Source organism: Cherax quadricarinatus, chromosome 37 (genome assembly GCF_038502225.1).
Source record: "Cherax quadricarinatus isolate ZL_2023a chromosome 37, ASM3850222v1, whole genome shotgun sequence".
Taxonomy (NCBI): domain Eukaryota; kingdom Metazoa; phylum Arthropoda; class Malacostraca; order Decapoda; family Parastacidae; genus Cherax; species Cherax quadricarinatus.
This window is the reverse complement of record NC_091328.1, coordinates 21,067,837-21,093,271: the sequence shown is the minus strand read 5'-3', so window position 1 is coordinate 21,093,271 and position 25,435 is coordinate 21,067,837. Positions and strand designations below refer to the sequence as shown.

Sequence of the window (25,435 nt, the reverse complement as noted above, 5' to 3'; positions counted from 1 at the left end):
AACCCATATGCCTACACGGCTGATATTTCCAAAGCTTTCTTAAGAGTAGGACTACAAGAAATAGATAGAGATTATACTCGATTCTTGTGGCCTGAAAATCCACATGATCCTCAAAGTCCTGTGAAAACTTATCGTTTCAAATCAGTATTATTTGGTGCAACATCCTCTCCATTCTTACTAGAAGCTACTCTAAATACACATTTGAAGAAATCTGAAAGTCCCTTCAAAGAAATCTTAAAGAAAAGTTTCTATGTGGACAATCTTCAAGGTACTGTGAATAAAGAGGAGGATTTGAAATCCTTATACAGAGAAGCTAACAAGGAGATGAAAGAAGCAAATATGCCTCTAAGGATGTGGAATACAAATTCAAAGCAATTAAGGGAACTTATCAAAGAAGATTTCCCTGAAACTGAAATTCCTGATTGCAACAATATGCTGGGACTTAATTGGAACACACAGGAAGATACTTTGAGTCTCAAAAGGATAAACAATAAATCATGCAGTACACTCACTAAACGTAGTTTACTGTCAGAGGTATCACAATGTTTTGATCCTCTAGGACTCGTCTCACCAATTACCATAAAGGGTAAAATGCTTATGCAAGATGCATGGAAACTCAAAATTGGATGGGATGAGAACTTGCCTCTAGAAATGAGTCAAGCATGGGATGAAATATCCAGGGAGTTTAAACAACTTCATCAAATTAAATTTCCCAGACAAATAGGTCAAGAGGGAAACAATTACACATTACATGTGTTCTGTGATGCGTCAACCAGAGGTTATGGCGCTGTAGCTTACATGAGTAATGCTGAAGGAAGTACACTAATTACTTCAAAGGCCAGGGTAGCACCCTTGAAGGTCAGAACAGTACCACAATTGGAACTGACAGCACTCTATGTAGGTACAAAATTAGCTGTCTATCTCAACAAAGTACTTGATCATCTCACTATTGAGAAAACCGTGATCTGGAGTGATAATGAAGCAGTTCTCCAGTGGTTAAGAAATAATAAGAGTAAGTTGGTCTATGTACAGAACAGAGTAGCAGAAATAAAAGAGATGCAGAGAGATTATCTCTTTCTTCACGTCTCTACCCAAGAGAATCCAGCTGACATGTTGTCACGTGGTGTCCCACTCAAGAAATTTGTGGATAATAAATTATGGCTCCACGGACCGAACTGGCTCTCTAATGAAAATAACTGGCCTCAGCAAAAAGCTCACATTATGCCAGAAGAAACAGTCTGCTTGAACACAGCAGAAATAAGTTGTGTAAATACTGCAGACACAACAGAAATAGTCATTGATGGATCTAAATACTCATCTTTGGGTAAACTCTTAAGAGTTACAGCTCTTGTCTTTAAATTCATTAAAGGAATAAAACCTGATTATGAATGTCTTGAACCCATTAAATACTGGGTGAAACTAATACAGAAAGATGTTTTCTCTACAGAATATAAATTTCTAGAAACACAAGATAAATCCCCAAAGAAACCTGTCATGATTAATTCTTTAGGACTTTATCTCGACTCAGAAAAGATTATAAGATGTCGAGGAAGAATTCATAATTCTTCACTACCTAAAGAAGCCATACATCCAATATTGATCCCCAAGAATCATTGGCTAACAAAACTGATTGTGCAAAACGCCCACAGTAACGTGTTACATGGTGGGGTAGCTGACACACTTTGTCATATACGACAATCCTACTGGATACCTCAAGGTCGACAAAGTGTGAAAAAACAAATAAAGGACTGTATTACTTGTCGTCACTACGATATGCGAGTATGTCAGTATCCAGGTCCACCTCCATATCCCTCTGAAAGAGTTTGTCATATCACTCCATTTGAGGTGACAGGTGTAGATTACACTGGACCAATAATTTTAACCAAAACAGTTGACAAAGTTCCCATCAAGGTGTACATCTGTTTGTTCACTTGTGCTACAACTAGAGCAGTACATCTAGAAGTAGCCACTGACATGTCTGCTGAAACTTTTATCAAATTATTCAGAAGGTTTGCAGCCAGAAGGGCATGTCCCAGACTGATGATTTCAGATAATGCAACGAACTTTGTTGCTGGTGCTGCTTATATAAGCAAGATCTTTGATCAACCAGAAGTACAACAGATGCTGAATCAACGCAGATGTCGTTGGAGATACATTCCTCCTAAATCTCCATGGCACGGCGGATTTTATGAAAGAATGATCGGCATTGTAAAACGTTGTTTAAGGAAGACTCTTCATCGTCAGAGAATAGACTTAGAAGAATTCCGTACAGTTGTGACTGAAATAGAAAATAGAGTCAACAACAGACCTCTAACTTATGTTACCGATGATCTGGACAATTTAGAAGTGTTAAGTCCATCTCATTTACTCCATGGCAGAAGGCTCGAACCTGTTCCTCCCATGAATGATAAAGAAATCATAGAGGATCCTACTTATTTCGAACCTGAGCAACTCAGACGTAAATTCAAACACCTTAATAAAGTGATTGAACGTTGGGAGAAAATTTGGCGAGAAGACTATCTCACCTCATTGAGAGAACACTTCTATGGAGCTGGTGTTCCTGAAAATCATAAGTCCTTAAGACCTGGTGACATAGTGATTATCGACAATGATGGTCCGAGGTCCCAATGGCCACTTGGAAAAATTGTGACCATATATCCTGATGCAAATGGAATCATCAGGACAGTTGATGTTTTGAGCAAAGGTGTAGTGAATAAGCGGACAATAAATAAACTAGTGCCGTTAGAATTACACAGTGTTGAAAACAAAATTAGTGATTCTCCAGAAACCACACAGACTAAAGCTGTTCAGAAAAGACAAGCAGCAGTGGTGGCGAGTGAGAAAATCAAATTAATGTTAAGTGATGAATAGTTCACCTGCAGCGAACCTCCGCCGCCCCCCAGTGTGGAGAAATTTTCTCCAGGAGGGGGGTATCAGCCCCCTTCAGCCCCCTTCAGCCCCCTCAGCCCTTTCAGCCCTGAGGGGCCAGCCCTCTCAGAAGGGGCGAGCGTCTTGTTTACTGCTAGAGTGAGTAACTGATCACAGATGCTATGCGACGTGGTCAAGTGACCTCTGCTCCTTGCAGCGGTGTTGCAAAGTGTATTTTTATAAGAGACAGTACATCTCTTACTTAGCAGGACAATTAAGGAAAATCCTGCTCCCACTTTATTACCATAGTAAAGATAGTGTACATTGTTGTCTATGCTTAAGACAGCAAGAAACAAACATTCTGCTTTGCTTCATCGAGGAGGTGACAAGGATGCAAGGTACTAGGTCAGCGTTTTTTTTTTTGTGCTAGGGCAGTGACGGCATGGGGCGCTGTGGCGTCTTCAGATTACTTTTGACTCTACTGAGAGTGACACTGACGCCAGGATAACCAGCAAAGAACACTGATCTGTGCGTTAGTGTGAATAAAGTGTCTCACAAAACACAATAAACACTTAAGAGAAGTGTGATCAGCTTCTCTTGTGATACATTGTGAACAATAAAGACAAATCTTGTGGAACATAGTGTACCAGTGTGCGTTTCCTAGACAATGGAAGACGTGGACATCCAAGGACACTTCAGCTTCTATCAAGTCACCGATATCTGTCGAAGGTGTTGAGAACACCATAGCTCACGTTACAAAGAGCAAGGTATGTTACGAATTTCTTGTAGATCGGGGGATTGCGCAATTCTTGAGTCACAAGGAGTTTGTAATCAACCTATAATCGGCAGTAAGGTGTGGACTTTTGAGTCCAAACAAGTAAGTATTATGTCAGCCATCATCGAATGAAATATGCTGACATAACACCCCCTAGGGGTAATTTATACTTACAAATTGTATCTCTTGACAGCCCACTGTTGTGATGGTTTCGACAGCTTCTAGACCTCGTCTGCAGGGGCGGCTGTGTAGACGATTTGCTGTCATTTATCAGCTAAGTGTTCATTATATATGCCTCTCCCTCTGTGACTCTGGATCCTGTCTGCATGTGGTCATTTTCTCCCTTGATTTTTTTCCAGTGGCTCTTGGTAGCATGGTTGTGCCTCAGCATTCGACCTATCACCCTCTCCATCTGCACCCAGCTGCTCTTCCCTTTCACTCCTTGGCCCTTCTTGGCAGGCTGATATGACCTTAGCATAATTCATATCTCTTTCCTTCCTGTTCGGCCTCTCAGCTTCATATGCTGTGTCTTCTCTGGTCACTCCCTCTGTAACTCACTTCAGTCTGTTTATCTCAACTTCTAGGACCCTTATCCTGGCTACTGCAGTTTCGACTTGTGCCTCCCAATTCTTCGTCTCCTTCTCCAACCTCTTTTCCAATTTCACAGAGAGCTCTTTCTCCATTTTTTCAGAAAGCTCTCCCAATTTTCTCTCCCACTCTTGTTCCATCCTTTTCCACTGCACCTCCATCCACTCCTCCATACCAGAACTATTCTCATCTGATCCCTGAGAGTCACCACCATTTTTTTTTTTTTAGAGAGAGAGAAGGAAAAGGTAGAAGGAGAGAGGGGGAGAGTGAGAAGGGAAAGGGGTGGGAGAGAATGGGAGAGAGGGGGAAAGAGAGAGAAGGGAAGGGTAGGAGAGGGAGAGAGTGAGAAGGGAAAATGGGGGGAGAGAGAGAGAGAGAGAGAGAGAGAGAGAGAAGGGAAAGGTGTGTGTGTGTGTGTGTGTGTGTGTGTGTGTATGTGTGTGTATGTATGTGTGTGTATGTATGTGTGTATATGTGTGTATGTGTGTGTGTGCATGTGTGTGTGTAACTCTCCTGATCGTAAGATAGTGTTAATTTTATTATTTTAAAGCACGCATAATAGTAGAAATAGATCTATCGGCTGGTATTGGCCACTTTTCGCCGATACCGATACCATAAAAATAGCCGATACCCACCAATAATGACACTTTGAAACACCCCTAATAATCATGCTCATTTCATGGATTTCACTTTCTCCATTATGCATGAACTCCGCCCAATTTGGGCATAGACTTGAGGCAGAGATCAGAAAAGAAAATCTATCGATATATTATCAAGGTGCTGTGCCAACTACAGAGAAGATGGAAGGGAATCTTGTGATTCAAGAGGACCAAAAAAAGACACGGTTCAGGCACCTGCTACCTCATTTGTACTTATAAACTCACGAAATCGTAACACGATTTCAAACAAATCACTGTCTGGCCTGTGAGTTTTAAGACTCGCTTGCCATGGGTTCACTCCCCGCCCGTTCCATGATTTGTACTTCTTAATTGCTATTTGATTTCACCGGCCAACATCAGCAGCAGATCTCATTCGGGTCGTTTTGGGGATTTTAGGCTCCACGTAATTTTTTTTCAGAAATTAAACAGGCGATATTTTCCTTGGCGTGCCACGTATCTAAACCTGTTATTTTACTATTGTTGATATAAGCAATGTCGAACACGAAGTTCATGAGTTTTCCTAATAGATCAAGTACCTGTTTCTGGAAAGGAAACAAGGCATCATGTAGTTATCGTAGTTCCATTAATCATCAGCTAATGACATACTACTCAGAATATCAATTAGTTTACGAGACTGAACCTTCGAATTGATATTCACAGATATAGTAAGTAAAATCGGAAGAGTTATAAGCTTTCAGCCTAATAACTACTGATGTCATATCCATATTCTCCTCCTTATTTTAACCAGTAGTTATGTACCTGTTTCTTATGAATCTGTCGTCTTTATCTAATAATGTACAAAGAGTCCTTACTCGATGTTGAACCGTCGTAATCATGTCAGTACAGAAGTAGAGACCTAACTTTATTTTCGGGTGTTTTGCTGTATAGTATTTCTTTCATTTCAAGTGCCCATTTATAAGTATCAATAACTCAGGCAAGGAAAATTGAGTCATCTATACCGAGGATGTCACACATCGACAAATTTAGTCAGGGGATCCTCGGGCTTTTTTCTTGAGGTTGCGGTTAACCCATTTAAAAGGAACCGGACTTGGCTTCAGCTGCTATGAGATCAACATGCTGAACACGGATTTCTATACTGTAGTTTCACCCCATTCATCATACTGTTCATTTGAGTGAATCTATCTGCAGAGAAATTCGACAAGAATTCGGAATAATTGGCCACTTGCTAGCCACAGTAAAAACATCATCTTTGATGTCAAATTTTAATGTCTGAGAACGGCGGATAGCATTTGTTCTAGTGCAGTCATCTGCCTCTCCTACTCTCTCTTATTAAACTATGGTACTGGGCTTCAGATATTTTTTTACAGTAGGAGTGAGAAAAGATAGAAATAGATTTGCTCTAAAGTCTTACATAAACTCCAGGTAGTTCTTTACTAATATGTACAACGTTCTCCAGGCAATTTAGACGGAGTTCACCATCATCTTATCTTCATTTCACAAATATACCAGTATCCATAATCTCAGACTAGAACACAGATAAAGCTATGTTATTCTAATTTCAGAACTAATATTAGTATATCTGATGTATTTTATACTGTCTTAATTAATCCTCCTATTATGAATACTAACTATTTTATTTAGAATTTAGTATTTTATGCACATAAAGCTACGACAGCATAAGATTTATGCTGATAATACCATCTCTTATTGTATTTCTAAACGTTTTATTATCCCTCCATCTCTCAAATAGGTATGGACTCAAAGAACAATTTTATTTTCCATACATTAACGAAGGTATTCGGATGGTAGTCATCATGGAAACTCTTAAAACAAAAGACCAGAACAGCAACTCTTGGAGGGTTTTCACCATTAAACTCAGTGGAGATTCGGGTATTTTCACAGAAAAACAAAATCAGTTTTCTGCATTTTTTTTTCTAAAATTGCACCTTATAAGCTGCATTTTTTGTTATGCTTTTAAAATGATTTAGTATTAAGGTCATTAAGAGAACATTTTATGAAGCTTCACCGACCTTTGTGAAATCGACATTCTGCACCTCTTTCGAAAGGACCTTCCGGATACAGACCCGAAGATTGAAGTTCTTATTCACGTAGACTTTGTTGGCTATGTCTATCACATATTCACTGGTATTCGCGTGTCTCTTCTCATACCTGCATTATCAAGATAAGCATAATGTTAAACCTAATTGTGTAAATACACTGTCAAAAATAATGAACACAAGCATTAGTAAACACAGTCATAAACACTGATCACACCATTTTCATAAACATTAATAATTCAGGGTGGGGCTTTGATGCTGGCGAAGGACTCTTATGAAATGAGGTGCAACAGTAAATCTATTCTTTGAACTAAATCCGATTACCTTTCATTTCCCATACGGTATGTGATCCCCTTTAATCTTAACACTTTCCCTGAATATATTGGTCACAAATGACAAACAGACATGAATTCCTAAATGTTTTAAGGGGTAATTTAAGGTTAGCTTGAGATAAACGAGAATAATTACAAAAGGCTTAATTCCTTGTAGGTTGCCAGAGTGGTTCAATGTGAGTTGAGATAAGCAAGTATACTCACAAACGGTCTAGGGCCTTGTAGGTTGCCAGAGTGTTTGAAGGGTCACTCAGACGCAGGACATCCTGTAGTTGTTGACGGGTTTGTCCAGCCGACCCAAAGTAAGCCAGGACAAGGGCGTTCCAGATGCTGTAAGGTGAGAAGAAAAAGTTTCCCGTGGCAGTGGGCGGGTAAAGCTCCTTCAGAAGATCCAAGCTGAAGGGGGTGATGTGCTCCAGGTCAGGAGTGAGGGGCAGGGACAGCCTGTCGTTGTTGGAGATACACTGAGGACTCACTACACTCGCCAACACCATGAAGAACACAGCTGACAACGACAACCTCGACATTCTGTGAAGGAGCGGGCTATAGTAATAATGTACAATAATGGCATTTGATTAAGGTATAAACTGTCAGTGTAGTGATTTTTTTCCCCTGGTAAGGTCCTCTTGATCCAAAGAATAAAGCTACCGTCTTCGTTTGGCCTGCACAGCAGGCTTCTTCAATTGAATACAGAGGCGATTTTAATACTGAAGAAAACGGCAGAAATGAAGAGGTTAATTTTGAGTTGTTTAGTCCCTCAAGGATGAGGGACTGAGCACCTCAAAATCACATCTTCACTTCTTCCACTGTTTCCACTATTAAAAATTACCCGTGTATTCGACTGAAGAAGCCTATTGTGCAGGCGAAATGTTTTGAACCAGTGTTGCACAGGCTGCTTTCTCTGTTTATCTGACGTTCCTTAGACGCTGTATGATTATTACAGGTTTAGTGTTTATCAGTACTGATAAACACGTAGCTGCGTGCAGTCGGAATCAGTGAATTAAACGTAATATGAAAATGGACATCACTGTAATTATCAACAGATAAAGCAGCCTTAGACTTCAGTGGCTCAGCAGGATTTGATTGAGGTAACTTAGTGGGACTGTCACTGAAGGTAACAGTGGATGCCTCAGAGGATTGTACACTTGAGGTCGCAGTCGGTAGAGCAATATTTTGAGGCTCACATGATTGCGAAGTGACCTTGTTATAAATTTACAGACTGACAACGCCCAAAACTGATGCCAGTTCAGGAGGTTAAGTATGGCAGGGATTGAGTAGAAACGGCACTTACAGGCTTGCTATCAGTTAGGTGTACTGTAGGAACAGCAGTTATATTTGACGAAGAGTGTATTTAGCTTTCAAGTAATCAAGTACGACATACCATTACTTCGCAAGATGTCACAGTGTGCTTGGATGTACAGGAAAACATTATTGCCTGTGTGTTGTGAAAACATAAACGACTGGGAAGTATTCATGTCCTGATACAGACCGAGAGAACGTCCTCTCAGCTTCTTTTCCCGAATAAAAGAAAAGGAATTTTCAAATTAATTTTCTAGAGGCACTTCGCCAGTTAGTTACTTGAGGCTGTTCACCTGAGGAACTTAACCCGTAAACGGTCCAAGCAGATCTACGTTCACATGTGTAGTGCTACAAAAGTAGATCTAAGTTTTTATTACATATTTTCAAATATAAAAAAAAAAATCAAAGTTTTTTACAAATTTTCAAATGTAGAAAAACAGAAAAAAGATCTACTTTTTTTACATACTTTCAAATGTTGAAAAAACGTTTATATACGTTTGGACCGTTTACGGGTTAATAAGGCAACCACTTTGGTACAAAAGGAAGATCATCAGGAAGTATTGCTGGAATCTCAACTTATATACATATTTAAACACTTAATTCGCTGCTAAAATGCTTGTTTATTTGTCTTCTGAGATGTGAGGGAAGCCAAGGAAGTGTCTGACCTCCATTCTCTTCCATTCTGGGAGAACGCTGTTCTCCTCTGCTGTTGTCATGAAGACTCATTTTTTTTTGGTAGAGTATGTACCCGATGGTGAGATGGGTGACACAGGAAATTCTTCACTTGCCTAACCTTTAGGCATGACCTACTTCCACATTTGGATTTGTAAAGTGTGATTCCACCTACGACTGCTTCACCTCACCTGTCTACAATATATAAGGTACTTCTTCGCACATATGCTGTATTCTTTTTAAGACTGATGGACTGATTACATCGACTCAAGGATGAGTCTCCTTCCGTTCTTTACCATTCTCTTTTGTATGGACTGATGAAGCCACTGTGTGGCGAAAAGTTTCCTCAATAAATATACCCAAATGTTGCACATGTGTCTAATTTATCAACTTGTCGGTTCTCTGAACCATTTATCTTCATCATGCACTCAGTGCAACTCTTTTCACAAAGCATTGTATAGAATTAGTGATTTTTTACATTTTCTGAGGGTGTATCGTGAGACACTATGTAGAATACCGGCGAATAAAAAAAAAAAAAAAAAAACTATGTTTCAGGTCCCGAGTCAAACTAGACTGGCATGTATGCACTATTGTTTCTGTGCTTCCTTCCTTCCTTGATGTTGTGTTGCTCACAGTTGCTTTGTGCATTTTACTGTTTGGCGAACTTTTCGCTGTATTGTTCAAGCAAGAGGTGCCTGTTGCCTCTCTGTTGGTCAGAAGTTACTTTACACAAGGATATGTTTTCATCAATCACTTTCTATGTTGTGTCTTGCAGAGCACACTACATACACATGTACAACGCAGTACAGTAACGTGCCAGATGCCACAGGTTATCAGTAAAACAACAATATTGTACAGTATATAAGTTTGTGCAAATATGTTGATAACTGTCATTGTTAAGGGTGTAATTCCATCATCATTAATTTTATATGTAAATACAACTTTTAACCCGAGACAAAGTTTTTGTTTCATTAAAGATCTCAAACTATTATTTGTTGGTTTCCTTTCGTCTAATTACAGACCGGTTCATAAAATCCTGCTGTTGAAAAGCGCTTGCCTAATGTTATGATAAACTCAGTAAAAAAAATCGTTCTTAAAAGCTCAGTATGGTACAAAATAATATTGGTTAGAATTTTTATTAAACACTTGTTACATAGCGAGAAACAGGCTAGATGCTAGAGGGGATCAATAGGTTAACTTTCTAGTATTCTCTGATAGATGTCTATACTAATATTGCATTTGTAACTAGGATAAACAGGGAGGACTCTTTCTTTTTGTGCCCGAGAACATAAAAATTCATGCAGCCAAGACACCAAAACAGCTCGTGTCTTGCACAGATCTAAGAATAAACATCTCATGAACTGTACTAAAGCAGAGAGTCATTGTATTGACGCAACTCTGTATTGACGCAAAAATCCTTGCACATGTGATACTATTACGCGCAGATTCTGTGCTGCTAATAGATGACTTGACGCCGTCACCTGATCACGGTCAGTGACCTCTTTTCTGTACTATTTTTCCTTTGTATCATTTTGAATGACCAAGGTCCAAGGACTGAAAGGTTTCCAATATAGATCTCCTAACTATATGCACTTGTGTACTTCCATCTACTTTAATGTATGTATCAGAGACATTAACGTATGCAAGGTTGAGTGAATATTTGGAAGCCACTAACAAAAGACTGAGTATATGTATATATAAGACTCTAATGTAAACAGGTTGTATATATATGGTAATGATTTATATATGGAATACGCAAACATACACATGATTGAGTGTATGGAAGGTAAACGGAAAACGGAAGAGGTGTTAATATTTTTATCGTGGGAGATGTGTTTCTTTCAACAGAGCTCGAGATATAGCTTATACATTAAGAGGAAAGGAGTGTACGAGTAGTGTTGTTAATTTCAAGACATGGCTAAAAATTGACTTGCTTGAAGGTGAAGGCTACTTCCTGCGATTCTCAAACAATAAAGCGTACCATAATGGAATTTCCAAGAGTGAATTAGCAAAAATTACTCCTTAAATAGTGGTAGCGAGAAGAGAGCCCTGAAGAACGCCTTTAACTAACAGTGACTCATCTACAACTATGAGGATATTAAAATAAATTACCTGTTGTGTGTTGTATTCTGATCTTGTGACGGAGAGATACACAAGAGAAGTACAACACTGGCAACACGAGTGAATGCTGAGGCGGCGACCAGGTGAGCTGAGGCAGTAACACGCCAGGTCCTCTCTTAAGTACTCTCTTGTAACCCCTCCACACAGGACTGATTCCTCACAGGATGAGCATCAGGTGTACAGTGAAGCAACCGTTCAGGCGGCACAAATAAAAGAAAACGAACTGATTCCACTTATACCAGATAGATTCTCCTCTACCCATCAGTAATCCCACAGAGCGCTCCTCCCATCCATGAGAAATCCCAAACAGGGCTCTTCAAACCCATGAGGAATCCCACACAGGAATTCTCCAACACTACCTACATCACCACCACCTGCCTACTTCATCAACTGCCTCTCCACCACCTTCCTGTTCCACCATATGCCTTCTCCACCATGTCTTTTACACCACCGTCCTTCTACGACACCTACACCACATCCTGCTGTCTCCAGCAACTGCCACACCATCAAATGCTTTTTCAACAACCTGCTTTCTCCACCACTAGCTTGCTTTATTGCCTTTCGTCTCGAGCACCTGCCTCTACCACCACCACTAACCTACACCACCACCTGCCTCCACTATCCCCTGCCTCTACCACCACCACCAGCCTGCACCACCACTTGCGTACACCACCACCAGCCTACACCACCACCTGCCTTCACTATCACCTGGCTCTTCCATCACCTGGCTCTTCCATCATCTGGCCTCTCCATCACCTGGCCTCTCCATCCCCTGTCCTCTCCATCACCTGACCTGGCTTCTCCATCACCTGGCCTCCCCATCAACTGGCCTCTCCAACACCTGGCCTCTCCATCACCTGGCCTTTCCATCATCTAGCCTCTCCATCATCTCGCCTCTCCATCACTTGGCTTCTCCATCACCTGGCCTCTCCATCACCTGGCCTCTCCATCACCTGACCTCTCCATCACCTGACCTCTCCACCACCTGGCTTCTCCACCACCTGGCTTCTCCACCACCTGGCTTCTCCATCACCTGGCTTCTCCACCACCTGGCTTCTCCATCACCTGGCCTCTCCATCATCTGGCTTCTCATCATCTGGCTTCTCATCATCTGGCTTCTCATCACCTGGCTTCTCCATCACCTGGCTTTTCCATCATCTGTGTGGAGGAATTTTCTCCAGGAGGGGGGTATCAGCTCCCTTCAGCCCTTTCAGCCCTGAGGGGCCAAGCCCTCTCAGAAGGGGCGAGCGTCTTGTTTACTGCTAGAGTGAGTAATTGATCACAGATGCTATGCCACGTAGTCAAGTGACCTCTGCTCCTTGCAACGGTGTTGCAAAGTGTATTTTTATAAGAGACAGTACATCTCTTACTTAGCAGGACAATTAAGGAAAATCCTGCTCCCACTTTATTACCATGGTAAAAATAGTGTACATTGTTGTCTATGCTTAAGACAGCAAGAAACAAACATTCTGCTTTGCTTCATCGAGGAGGTGACAAGGATGCAAGGTACTAGGTCAGCGGTTTTTTTTTTTGTGCTAGGGCAGTGACGGCTTGGGGCGGTGTGGCGTCGCCAGACTATCTTTGACTCTAGGGAGAGTGACACTGACGCCAGGATACTGATCTGTGCGTTAGTGTGAACAAAGTGTCTCAAACACAAACACTTAAGAGAAGTGTGATCAGCTTCTCTTGTGATACATTGTGAACAATAAAGACAAATCTTGTGGAACATTGTGTACCAGTGTGTGTTTCCTAGACAATGGAAGACGTGGACATCCAAGGACACTTCAGCTTCTATCAAGTCACCGATACCTGTCGAAGGTGTTGAGAACATCATAGCTCACGTTACAAAGAGCAAGGTATGTTACGAATTTCTTGTAGATCGGGGGATTGCGCAATTCTTGAGTCACAAGGAGTTTGTAATCAACCTATAATCGGCAGTAAGGTGTGGACTTTTGAGTCCAAACAAGTAGGTATTTCGTCAGCCATCATCGAATGAAATATGCTGACATAACACCCCCTAGGGGTAATTTATACTTACAAATTGTATCTCTTGACAGCCCAATGTTGTGATGGTTTCGACAGCTTTTAGACCTCGTCTGCAGGGGCGGCTGTGTAGACGATTTGCTGTCATTTATCAGCTAAGTGTTTCCTATATTTATATATATATTACACATAGCTGGTAAGGCCAATATCTTCAACAATCTGGCTTCTCCATCATCCGGCTTCTCCATCACCTGGCTTCTCCATCACCTGGCTTCTCCATCACCTGGCCTCTCCATCGCCTGGCTTCTACATCACCTGGCTTCTCCACCACCTGGCTTCTCCATCCTCTGGCTTCTCATCATCTGGCTTCTCATCACCTGGCTTCTCCACCATCTGGCTTCTCCATCACCTGGCTTCTCCACCACCTGGCTTCTCCATCACCTGGCTTCTCCACCACTTGACTTGTCCATCGCCTGGCTTCTCCATCACCTGGCTTCTCCATCACCTGGCTTCTCCATCACCTGGCCTATCCATCACCTGGCCTCTCCATCACCTGGCTTCTCCATCACCTGGCTTCTCCACCACCTGGCTTCTCCATCACCTGGCTTCTCCATCACCTGGTTTCTCCACCACCTGGCTTCTCCACCACCTGGCTTCTCCACCACCTGGCTTCTCCACCACCTGGCTTCTCCATCACCTGGCTTCTCCACCACCTGGCTTCTCCATCACCTGGCTTCTACATCACCTGGCTTATCCATCACCTGGCTTCTCCACCACCTGGCTTCTCCACCACCTGGCTTCTCCACCACCTGGCTTCTCCATCACCTGGCTTCTCCACCACCTGGCTTCTCCATCACCTGGCTTCTCCATCACCTGGCTTTTCCATCATCTGGCTTCTCCATCACCTGGCCTCTCCATCGCCTGGCTTCTACATCACCTGCCTTCTCCACCACCTGGCTTCTCCATCCTCTGGCTTCTCATCATCTGGCTTCTCATCACCTGGCTTCTCCACCATCTGGCTTCTCCATCACCTGGCTTCTCCACCACCTGGCTTCTCCGTCACCTGGCTTCTCCACCACCTGACTTGTCCATCGCCTGGCTTCTCCATCATATGGCTTCTCCATCACCTGGCTTCTCCATCACCTGGCTTCTCCATCACCTGGTTTCTCCATCACCTGGCCTCTCCACCACCTGGCCTCTCCACCACCTGGCTTCTCCATCACCTGGCTTCTCCACCACCTGGCTTCTCCACCACCTGGCTTCTCCATCACCTGGCTTCTCCACCACCTGGCTTCTCCATCACCTGGCTTCTCCATCACCTGGCTTCTCCACCACCTGGCTTCTCCACCACCTGGCCTCTCCATCACCTGGCTTCTCCACCACCTGGCTTCTCCACCACCTGGCTTCTCCATCACCTGGCTTCTCCACCACCTGGCTTCTCCCCCACCTGGCTTCTCCATCACCTGGCTTCTCCATCACCTGGCTTCTCCACCACCTGGCTTCTCCACCACCTGGCTTCTCCATCACCTGACTTCTCCACCACCTGGCTTCTCCACCACCTGGCTTCTCCACCTGGCTTCTCCACCACCTGGCTTCTCCACCACCTGGCCTCTCCATCTGGCTTCACCACCTGGCTTCTCCACCACCTGGCTTCTCCACCACCTGGCTTCACCACCTGGCTTCTCCACCACCTGGCTTCTCCACCACCTGGCTTCTCCACCACCTGGTTTCTCCACCACCTGCTTCATCACGCCAGTTTATTAGATATATAATCTTTGTGTCTTTTATCTATGTTTGGGAATTCCTAAACACCTCTTGTCACTATGGTGAAGTTTCTGTTTTCTTTATGTATTAGGAAGCAGATTTAGGACAACTATTAAAGTGAGAAATAAAGGCGAATTCCGATAACTTGAACAATAAGCACAAGGTGAAAATCGGTCTAAGCACATTTATCAAATTAGAGATTATTGTATGTGTAAATAGCGTTTCATGTATCATGCTAGAACAGTATCTGCATATATTCATATGACAGATACGTACACAAAGAGATGTCAGTCTCTCATTGTATATGGAGTAAAAGATAATTTTAAACCGGTTTTTTTTTAAATATGTTCTGGAGATGCACAGTTGACATGCAGCATTAATGACCTTCACGCAGCAGTATTCAGGATTTAATTCTAAACTCCAGGAACACAACCAAGAATTTGTTTATTAAGTCATTATTTATTGCTTACAACATATTTTTATGCTCTCTGCCTTTTACTTTGTGTTCCATGTTGTCAGTTTAGGTGGATCACAATATATATCAAACATCTGGCTATCAATGAGGGCGAGGGAGAAGAATTTAGCTTGGTTTTATTTGTCGTCAGAGACAACTGAGTTCCCACGGTAATACATATATAGGAAGTTTTAAGGTATACGCTAAGCAAAGTCCGTTAGTAATTGCATACGTAGATGTGTCTGTGAGTGTCCAATTCCAGCTACTGGACTGACTTTCAATTAACCAGCAATCGGCTCCAGTAGTTGGTTTCTGCTTTTTCGTAGTCTGTCAAATATCTTCTATTGAAATCATATAGAGTTTACCTCCACTGCTAATATCATCATCTTGTTCTACTTTCAAACATTTCCTTTGGCTTTTGTGAGTGTTCGTTTTTATACTATGCCCAATTGTTCTTGTTCCTTCAAGTCACTAGTAAACACTTTCTAATACTCCGTATGGTTTATTAGGGAGTTCAGCTATGTGGTAGTGGCTTTTTGTCATAAAAGAGCCAAAACTGATGTGACTGCAGAGCTACGTAGGTATTCTAAACGACTGTATATATGGAGCCATCCAAAAATCGACCTGTGACTTCGAATGTTTTGTTATACCTAAGACAAACGTGAATGACCTACATTCAGTGCGTCCCGTGACAGACAAGAGTGTACAACACAAACTAGTTATCGCTTATCATTAGCCCAAGTGACAGGGGAATTCCGTAAAAAGTTATTTCAGAAAACACTAGGGATTTACACCGTTGTAACGGTAACCGATAAGTGTACAGTGTACTGAGGATCAATCACTTGTTCCCACAGATGCGATACCAGCGCTGATGTCTTGGACTGCTAGGGCGCTTGGGCGCTAGCCCGCTCATGCGTGTGCGCGTGTGTTCGTTTATTTGGTATTTCACACTAAATGAGTTTTGAGCCTGATCCGACACCTGTATATTTACACCATCGTGAAGGAGAATGATCTGAGTACTTAGCCTAGCTCAATATTACTCTTTCTGCCTCACTCATTTCCTGGTCTTACTGGATACAGTACCGCAGTTTACCAGCTCGGCTCTGGTGGAACTCGAATGCAACAGCTGTGGACAGATTCACTTAATAAATGCTTGGTCCTCCAAGAGGTTTTCTTCATCACTGCTGTACAAGTATGAAGGTTGACAAGTACTTCATCCTCACGCAGATATAAAAATGCTTCCTGCTCATGTGGATGTTTATGAAGGTGCCTTATACTTACACAGGTGTTCGTATGACAGCTGCTTGCCCATGTAGGTGTAATACAGGTGTTTAATGCCAATGGAAGGGCTTTATACCCACGCAGGCGTTTAAAGTAATCCTCCATGGCACAGAGATAATTACGGTGTTCATTACAGAGTTTCATATCCATGTAAGAGTTTATGGAAAAGCTTCTTACTCATGGAGGTTATTGTGACGTGCTTCATTCTCACACAGGTGTTTATAAAAGTGCTTCAAAACTATGTAGAAGTATAATGAAGTGTTTCACATTCCTCCGGTATTTATGGAAGTGATACACTCCTCTACAAGTGTTTTCAAAGTGCTTTATACCCAATAATTTGTTTATGGAAGCGCTTCATACGCATGTAAGCTTTTATGAAAGCTCTTTATACCCATAGAAGAGTTTATTAAAGACCAATCTTCATTCCAAAACAGGTGTTTAATTAAGGCGTTTCTGTCCATTCAGGTATTTATGTAAATTTTAATACCACGATGTTAAAGGAAATACTCCGTAAGTAATAAACAAGACTGAAATCAAACATGATCCGGGAATAACTAAGATTTAGTAGAGAAGTTGGTGAGTCCCGTAGCTCGATCCCTAGCGCACTCAGCTCACATACTGAGGTCTGGGGATCGATTCTCCGGTACGGCTGGAAAACATTAGGAGGTATTTCCATAAGACACCTGCTGTCCATGTTCACCCATCATGGTGTAAAATAGGTACCTGGGTGTTAGTTGACTGGTGTGGTTCGCATCCTGGGACAAAACTGACATAATTTTCCCGCGGTTTGTTATGCTCTGCATAACAAACCGCTTTCTATGTAGTAGTATGTCACTGATGTCAGCTAGGACTGTATACCTTGTACGTGTGGCGGTGATGCTGAAGTGGTGTATGAGGGATTCTGGATCCAGGCCGGTGGCCTGGTGGCTAAAGCTCCCGCTTCACACACGGAGGGCCCGGGTTCGATTCCCGGCGGGTGGAAACATTTCGACACGTTTCCTTACACCTGTTGTCCTGTTCACCTAGCAGCAAATAGGTACCTGGGTGTTAGTCGACTGGTGTGGGTCGCATCCTGGGGGACAAGATTAAGGACCCCAATGGAAATAAGTTACAGTCCTCGATGACGCACTGACTTTCTTGGGTTATCCTGGGTGGCTAACCCTCCGGGGTTAAAAATCCGAACGAAATCTTATCTTAAGGAGCTGCCATCCTCGGAGATGGGGAAGGACGCGAGCCGTGGGTATGGACTCCAGCTGATGGGACCAGCCTGCTATCAAGGGCTGCATGGAGGTATATGCTGTCTTGCTGGCCAACCTATACGACCGGTATGGGGTATGTCCTGCCAGCCATGAGAGACAAGAGTGTAAGATGTTCCCAGCCTACTTTGACTTGCCAGAAGTCTTAGTGTTGCCTGTATGAAATAAGGTGACCTTGGAAACGGTCCAGTGATCATGGTCGCCTTGTTTTATGAGGCTTGTGAATCCTAGTAGTGGCACAGGATAATGGTGGGTATTAGCTGCCATGCCTGTTCTATCTCGACTTTCAGATGTTGAAGTGTGTATGTGAAAGTGTGCTGAAATGCGACCTTGGTGGTCGTGTAGTGGTCCAGTTGCAGTTACTTGAAAAAATGCTACCCGATGGAGCAGTTTTCCATGCCAACGAAGCCCGGAGAGGTTTGGCCCAATGGTTAACGTGCGAGGCTGACTAGTACCGGCTAGTGGATTTCTAATAGAAGTAGGGAAGGCACTGGAGCCAGATATTTAGTTTTAAGAAGAAATGACGAGTAAGGCTTTGCACCAGAGAGCAACTGTTATGCTGGTCAGCTGTGAGGTGTACTGATTATGCTGCTTTGTGGTAGTTGAGAAGGTTGAGAAAAAAAAATTGTGTTTTAAATTATTTGTATTAAGTTATGTGTAATTTAGTCTTTATATCATAACAGAATTAAGGGTTAGGATTGAAATAGTCTAATAACTTAGGACAAATTGTCCTAGTTCTCTGATATTTTAAACTGAGGAGAAAGGGGGATGTGATGTAGGTCAACTGCGCTTGTGAGGTCAAAAGGGAGAACTACCTAACTAGTGTAAATTGTCACAGCCCTTTCCTTGGTAGAAAGGTGTTAGAAAAGTGGAATAATCCTGGCACTGGACGTCTCAGATCTCATTCTTTGAGAAGTCTACCCTTTGTGTGATAACTGCAGGCGTCAGGTCTTAACACACCTGGTGTATGCCTCATGGGGGGGTGAACTCCAAAACCTGGAGTTTAGGGGGGTGCTTTAAGGTCCATATAAGCTCAAGGAAACAGCTAGAGGGAAGAGATTCTGGCAGAGCTCTGGGCTGTGTGTAGAACTCTGAGCAGGAGATTCTGGCAGAGCTCTGGGCAAGAGGTTTGGGCAGGGCTACTGCCTGTGTGTAGAGCTCTGGGAAAGGGCTGCTTGAGAGTCTCTGGAGAATACTTTGTTGGAGACACTGGGCAAAGTACTGGCTTGGAGCAGTGCTCGTGCTGTGGAGGTCTTGGGATCTGTGTGAAAGCAAAAGACTCTGCAGGAGATGCAACATTCCCCCGATGAAAAGCAGGGGCGCCACGAGTACACTGAGAGACGACACAGTAAGTTTCCGGGGCCCAAGATTGTTCAGTTGCCTCCCAGCATACGTAAAGGGGATTACCAATAGACCCCTAGCTGTCTTCAAGAAGGCACTGGACAGGCACCTAAAGTCAGTACCTGACCAACCGGGCTGTGGTTCGTACGTCAGCTTGCGTACGACCAGCAGTAACAGCCTGATTGATCAGACTCTGATCCACCATGAGGCCTGGTCTCAGACCGGGCCGCGGGGGCGTTGACCCCCGGAACCTTCTCCAGGTAAACTTTCTAGGTGTGGCTAGAATCTGAGTTTCTAAGGTGAACTGTCCCTCTGAACTTATTTTAAGTAAATATTCTGTTTAGTTGGTTAAACTGCAACCCTTGTCTCGCTGCTTATGTATACTATCCTCATTTATCTGGATCCAATAGTGTTCTCCTGTTCCCAATTATGTTACTATTACTGTACAAGGACTTAATAATGAACTGTTTGAATGGAATAGTATATTTATTGTCCCTGTTATTTCTTTTATTTTATTTATATCAGATGGAGTGAGTGAAGAGTAGGCGAGGTATACGGTAGTGAGTAGTGTAGAGTTAATGGGAGGTCGTGGTGGTCACCACTGACCTGTCATATTATATATCTCCTTCCCTCTCCTTCGTACTCCCTCCATTTACTCCATTATTCCGTCTTATCCCCATAATTATTCCGTTCTTTACCCCCCAATATGACATGTTGCCAAGAAGTGATTAAAATCAACTTTTCCTCCTGATGGATGCAGACATCAAGAACACTATTACCTTCTCTGAATTTGGGAGGACAGAGTAACTCACTGTTAATTATGGACTGAAAAATAATTTCTCATCTTTGGTTAAAAGTGTTATATTACTCCCTTCTTGCAAGTCATAGTCATCTAAAAAATCCTTCCTGGAATTCACAAGGAAATAGTCTACTTCACTGACGCCTAATGTACACTTTAACTCTTGTACATTTTCACGCTAGAGTTACACACTGTAAATTAAACTTAAGCCTTTCCATTATCACCTTTGTTGTTGTGGCTCACCAGAAGCTCATCAGATGTTTCATATTTTTTCCCGGCCAACGAGTAGCTCTGTTATTTCCTTTGTTATTCTTCGTTAACTCCCGTTTTGGACGTAAGATGTGTAAAATATTAACAAATTGTATTACAAAAACACTAAGCAATATGGGCATTTTATTACGACAGTGTTGCTCTTGAAAACCAGATAAAAAGATTAGAAGATGCTTGGTATCCAAACGAAAGTCTTGACAAGGCTTGGTCTCCAAGCGAGAAACAAAAAAAAAAAAACTTGGTCTCCAAGCAAAACGTTGCCTAAATAATGTCCATACTGTTTTTATGTCCTTGGTATACTTTCTGGAAGCTGTACTTTACCTGGAGCGTCACTATAACCCACCACAACAAACCAATCATTTAGGAGGTATTAAAACGCTACAACAACAGTAACATTACTTTAACTGTCAATAAAAACTTACAGAAAAATGAAAACAATATATTGGGAAAGTCACCTACTCCATACAACATTAACATTACTTAGATATACATGATACGACATTAATAATAATTTTACGTGGTTTTTAACTGATGCTGGGTATTTTAACTGGCAATGATTATATTTGCGTGTTCAGTGTTTGTTGTATATACTTTTGGCGCTGAGCGCTGAATGATTTGCACCGTCAAAGCTCTCTGTAAATATTACAACTAATACTAAGATGCACTTAGGAAATTATCACTGTGTAATCCTTCTGTAGACCAAGTGATGATAAGTTAATAAGAGGACAACATCTGCAAGGGAGAGAAGATTTTAATGTCTTGACATTCGGTGAGGAGATAACTTTAAATTATTATTTATGTCTCTACCTCGCGTCCCATATCCAACACATAACCAAAAAAGTATCCAAAACGGTTGGGATCCTCTCCAAGATACGATACTACGTACCGCAAACTGCCCTTTTCACACTATACCATTCACTTCTATATCCATACCTCACCTATGCTATCTGTGCTTGGGGTTCAACTGCAGCAACACACCTAAAGCCAATAATAACCCAACAAAAAGCCGCAGTAAGAATAATCACTAAATCCCATCCCAGAAAACACCCCCCCCCCACTCTTCATAGATCTAAACTTACTCCCTGTTCAGTACATCCACACTTACTACTGTGCAATCTACATCTACAGGACCTTAAATTTCAGTATTAACCTTGACCTAAAACGCTTTTTTGATAGTTGTGACAGGATCCACAGGCATAACACCAGACACAAACATCTCTATGACATTCCCCGTGTCCGACTAAACCTTTACAAAAATTCAATGTATGTCAAAGGCCCTAAAATCTGGAACACCCTACCTGAAAATTCTAAAACTGCAGACACATTCATCACCTTCAAAACTACCATCAGAAAACATCTTATCTCCCTGATACACCCTGTTAACTAATTATACGAATACCACCTGGTGGTTCACACTTACACTCACTCACCCATTTGACCATAAACAGAAATATCAATCTCAATCTCAAAATAATGAATCTTAACTAGTCATAAGTTGGCCTGTGATACTCCAATACTGAAACTATGTATAGTGCCAAAACAAAAACATTCACATTGCTAAACTCACAAACTAGTATTTAGTCACTTAGCCATAATACCAACTTAACTCATAATTTTGTAATATTTTAAACTTAAGATTTAATCTAAGTCTGCCCGAAATGTCTAGCCATGCTAGGTGTTCTAGTGGTACACTCTGTAATTATTATTTTACTACATGTAAACCACACAATAACCAAATTCTGTAAACTCAGCATTGTAATCCTTACAGAGAATAAACTTTGAATCTTGGAATGCTATGCACAATAATACAAATACTGTAGCGAGAGGTCGTCGGGTTTTATTATGGGAAGGTACTAGCGCCGGATGCTGGCCGGCCCTCAGCTGTGTTGGTAGCAGTTACCCTGGCCTGTACGGACCCTGGCTGCGGCAGCACTGGTGTTGGGGATATCCAACACAGTCCACCCTCACATACTGGCAGAAGCGAGGAACCGGCCGTTTACCTAAGGAAGAACTAACATCAATACTAGACTGGTTCAGAGGATTATCGCTCCTGGTCTCAGAGCAGACTTCCTAACTGTAAAGCAAGTACAACATGAATATATATATATATATATATATATATATATATATATATATATATATATATATATATATATATATATATATATATGAGTAGACGCTTGTAATATTTACCTGTCATCTTGACATGTTCATGAGACAAAAGAACAGTAAACCTACCACACGCATGTCGCAGAAAGGTAAACCAAAGGTATTAATAATTATTAAAGTTAATAAAATAAAATACTTCTCTCCATTATGTAATTCTTTTAAAATAACTATTAATTCTTTTAAAATAAGATATTAAGCTAACCTTCTTACAGCCTTAGAGAACACAGTAAGTGCAGTGATATGGTTCGCCGGTGATGTCCCCGCGAACCATATCACTGTCCAGTTGGTGACCCGGCATTCACAATAAGCTTTATACACGTTACCCTTTGAAGGGGATACCTTAATGCTAGTGAAGAGCTCTTAATCCAATGAATCGGAGCCATCATTCCCTTCCTAGGACCAAATCTGATAGCTTTCCATTCTCAGTCACTATATGTCTGCAAAGCTGCCTTGTGAATATAATTAAGCTATATTTCGGTCGTTTGGCGATTCGAGAAAGGTATTTCTGTATTCCATAACCTTACTGCCCTGCATCTCAAGGCATGCGAGATAGTGCAGTTAAATATTAGCGCTGAAGATTTGAAGGTTGAGGGTATTTACAAGTCAACATACGGAAACTAATACCCACATTTCTTCAATATACATGTTAATTAGGACATACACAGCTCAAATCTAATTCATACTACTCCAAGGGACCAATATCCAAAAGTTGAAGCCGTTCAGAAGTTGCATTATCACGTTATCAGCAAGGACGGGTTGGAGATAATTAGAAACAATACTCAGAAATTATCGCATCGCAAGCAGATTTTTTTTCACATTTTTTAGAAAAAAATTGGGACCTACACAGACCAACATCAATTCAAATATTGACCAGCTCTTAAGAAAGTAAATTTTATGTAAGCTTAGCGCATAAATACAAATTTTTACCAGTCGTCTTGAGGACACACACATGTTATAGACATAAGATGATTTATGTGAAGATAACCAAATAAAGTCAAACACTGTGACTTATTTCTGATAAGACAAAACATTCGCCAGTTATTTTACAGAAACTAATGTGATTAATAATTGGTACATAATAACTTACACAACATCAAGTGATTGTTTACTTTGAGCAAAATACATCAGCACTACATGTTTAAATCTGCCAATCATGGCACGAATTCCGATTCCAAGTTATCTACTAATGTACTACAACAAATTTGTCTGGGCGCCAAGAAATCTTAATAAGTACTATAATGTCCCTAAGATGCATCAGCCATTGAATATTGAAGCTGTTCTGAAGAGGTAAACTTAAAATATCTAACGCTATTTAACGGGTCTAAAAAAATCACATTATTTTACACAAATAATGATCAAATCTTCATCTATATATCTGAATTTCTTTCTCCGCCGTCTTCGAATTTTATTCCCTCATCAGTGTCAAATATACAGACTGTGAACAACAGAGTCCCAATGCTAACCCCTACGGCACACCACTTTAACGGGTTCACATTCTAATTTCTCACCATTTATTCACGCTGTTGTCTTTCGGTTATCCAAGATTCGACCCAAAAGAAAATTTATCCTATATCACGTGTCGCTACTGCATCAGGATGGTGTGTGAAACTCCGTCAGTGACCTTGCTGCAGTGAAAAAGTACATTATCATATTCTTTATCTTGTTCCTCTGCCTCGAATATCTTTGTGAAAAAGCATCAAATCCATTGCTAGTTAATCCTTTGTTAATCCGTTTTGAGTTCATCAAATTGTATCTTTCAAGGTGGCTTCGAATTACATACATAAGTAATGATTCCATTAATTTTCCCTCAACCGAGGCAAAGCTGATTGGTTTATAATTTGAAGTTAAGGACCTGTGCCTTGCCTTGTATACCTGGGTGGTGTTCCGGGGGTCAGTGCCAACACGACCTGGTCCATGACCATTTCTCGTTGATTCGGTACGATTCCCGTTGGTAGTTATCTCTTGAAGAGACTTGCTAATGGTCTGCTAAGTTCCACTCAACATTCCTTTAGAACCCTTGAATATGGCTCGTCAGTTCCAGGTAAAATGTTTGTTTTGAACTATGAATTTCTCTGAGGACCATGTTACTGGTGACTTTGATCTTGCATATGTACATGAAAAAAACTTTTGGTTGGTCTTTGATTCCTCTCAACACTAATTTCAAATTCTCTTTTGGCTTTCCTAATTCTTTTTTTTACCACTTAGTCTGAATGAATCGATTAATAAGGTGACGCTATTTTAATACGCCTGTAAATGACTTTTTTTTCACCTAAGAGGTATTTTAATCTATTGTTTAATTTTTTAGTTATTTATGTTTGATATAATTTCTCTCTTGGAAATGTATGCAACTTGGGCGGCTTGTGCAATGCTTTGGAGAGTCATATTGACATTCATCACCACTGTTTATATTGCCCTCCTCGTGATAATCCCTAATCCGGTTACTCCACTCTACATTACTCAGATAACCCCATAGGCCTATATAATCTGCAGCGTCAAAAACTGGGGACCTTGACTTTGATATTATTGAAGTAATTACATGAGATTTTGAAACTAAGGGATTTCTGATCACTTGCTCCATACTCTTCATAAATAGCAAGATTATCAGAGATTCTTCTAGTTGGTCCTGATGCAAGCAATTTTAAAAAATAACTCTCAACTATTTCTAGAAATTTCCTAGACTCTAGATAGATTTCATGTCAAATTGTTCTATTCAATTTGGCTAAAGATCTCCCATTAAAGCTATATGCCTCATCAATTTCTTCCCATAAAATTTTATCATGGTCAGT

General features: G+C 41.4%; 1 protein-coding gene across 1 annotated transcript in view; it reads right to left on the bottom strand.

Annotated features, from left to right (window-relative positions):
- The window catches only part of LOC128704009 (ipis-1-like), a 38,023-nt gene extending 26,494 nt beyond the window's left edge, over positions 1-11,529 (bottom strand). Inside the window, exons 1-3 of the mRNA XM_070091739.1 lie at positions 11,324-11,529; positions 7,445-7,768; positions 6,882-7,020 (exon numbers count right to left, since the gene is read on the bottom strand). Of these exons, the coding sequence (XP_069947840.1) occupies positions 6,882-7,020; positions 7,445-7,767 (462 nt within the window). The 5' untranslated portion in view covers position 7,768; positions 11,324-11,529. The remainder of the gene's footprint in view (positions 1-6,881; positions 7,021-7,444; positions 7,769-11,323) is intronic.
- Positions 11,530-25,435: the final 13,906 nt, after the last annotated feature.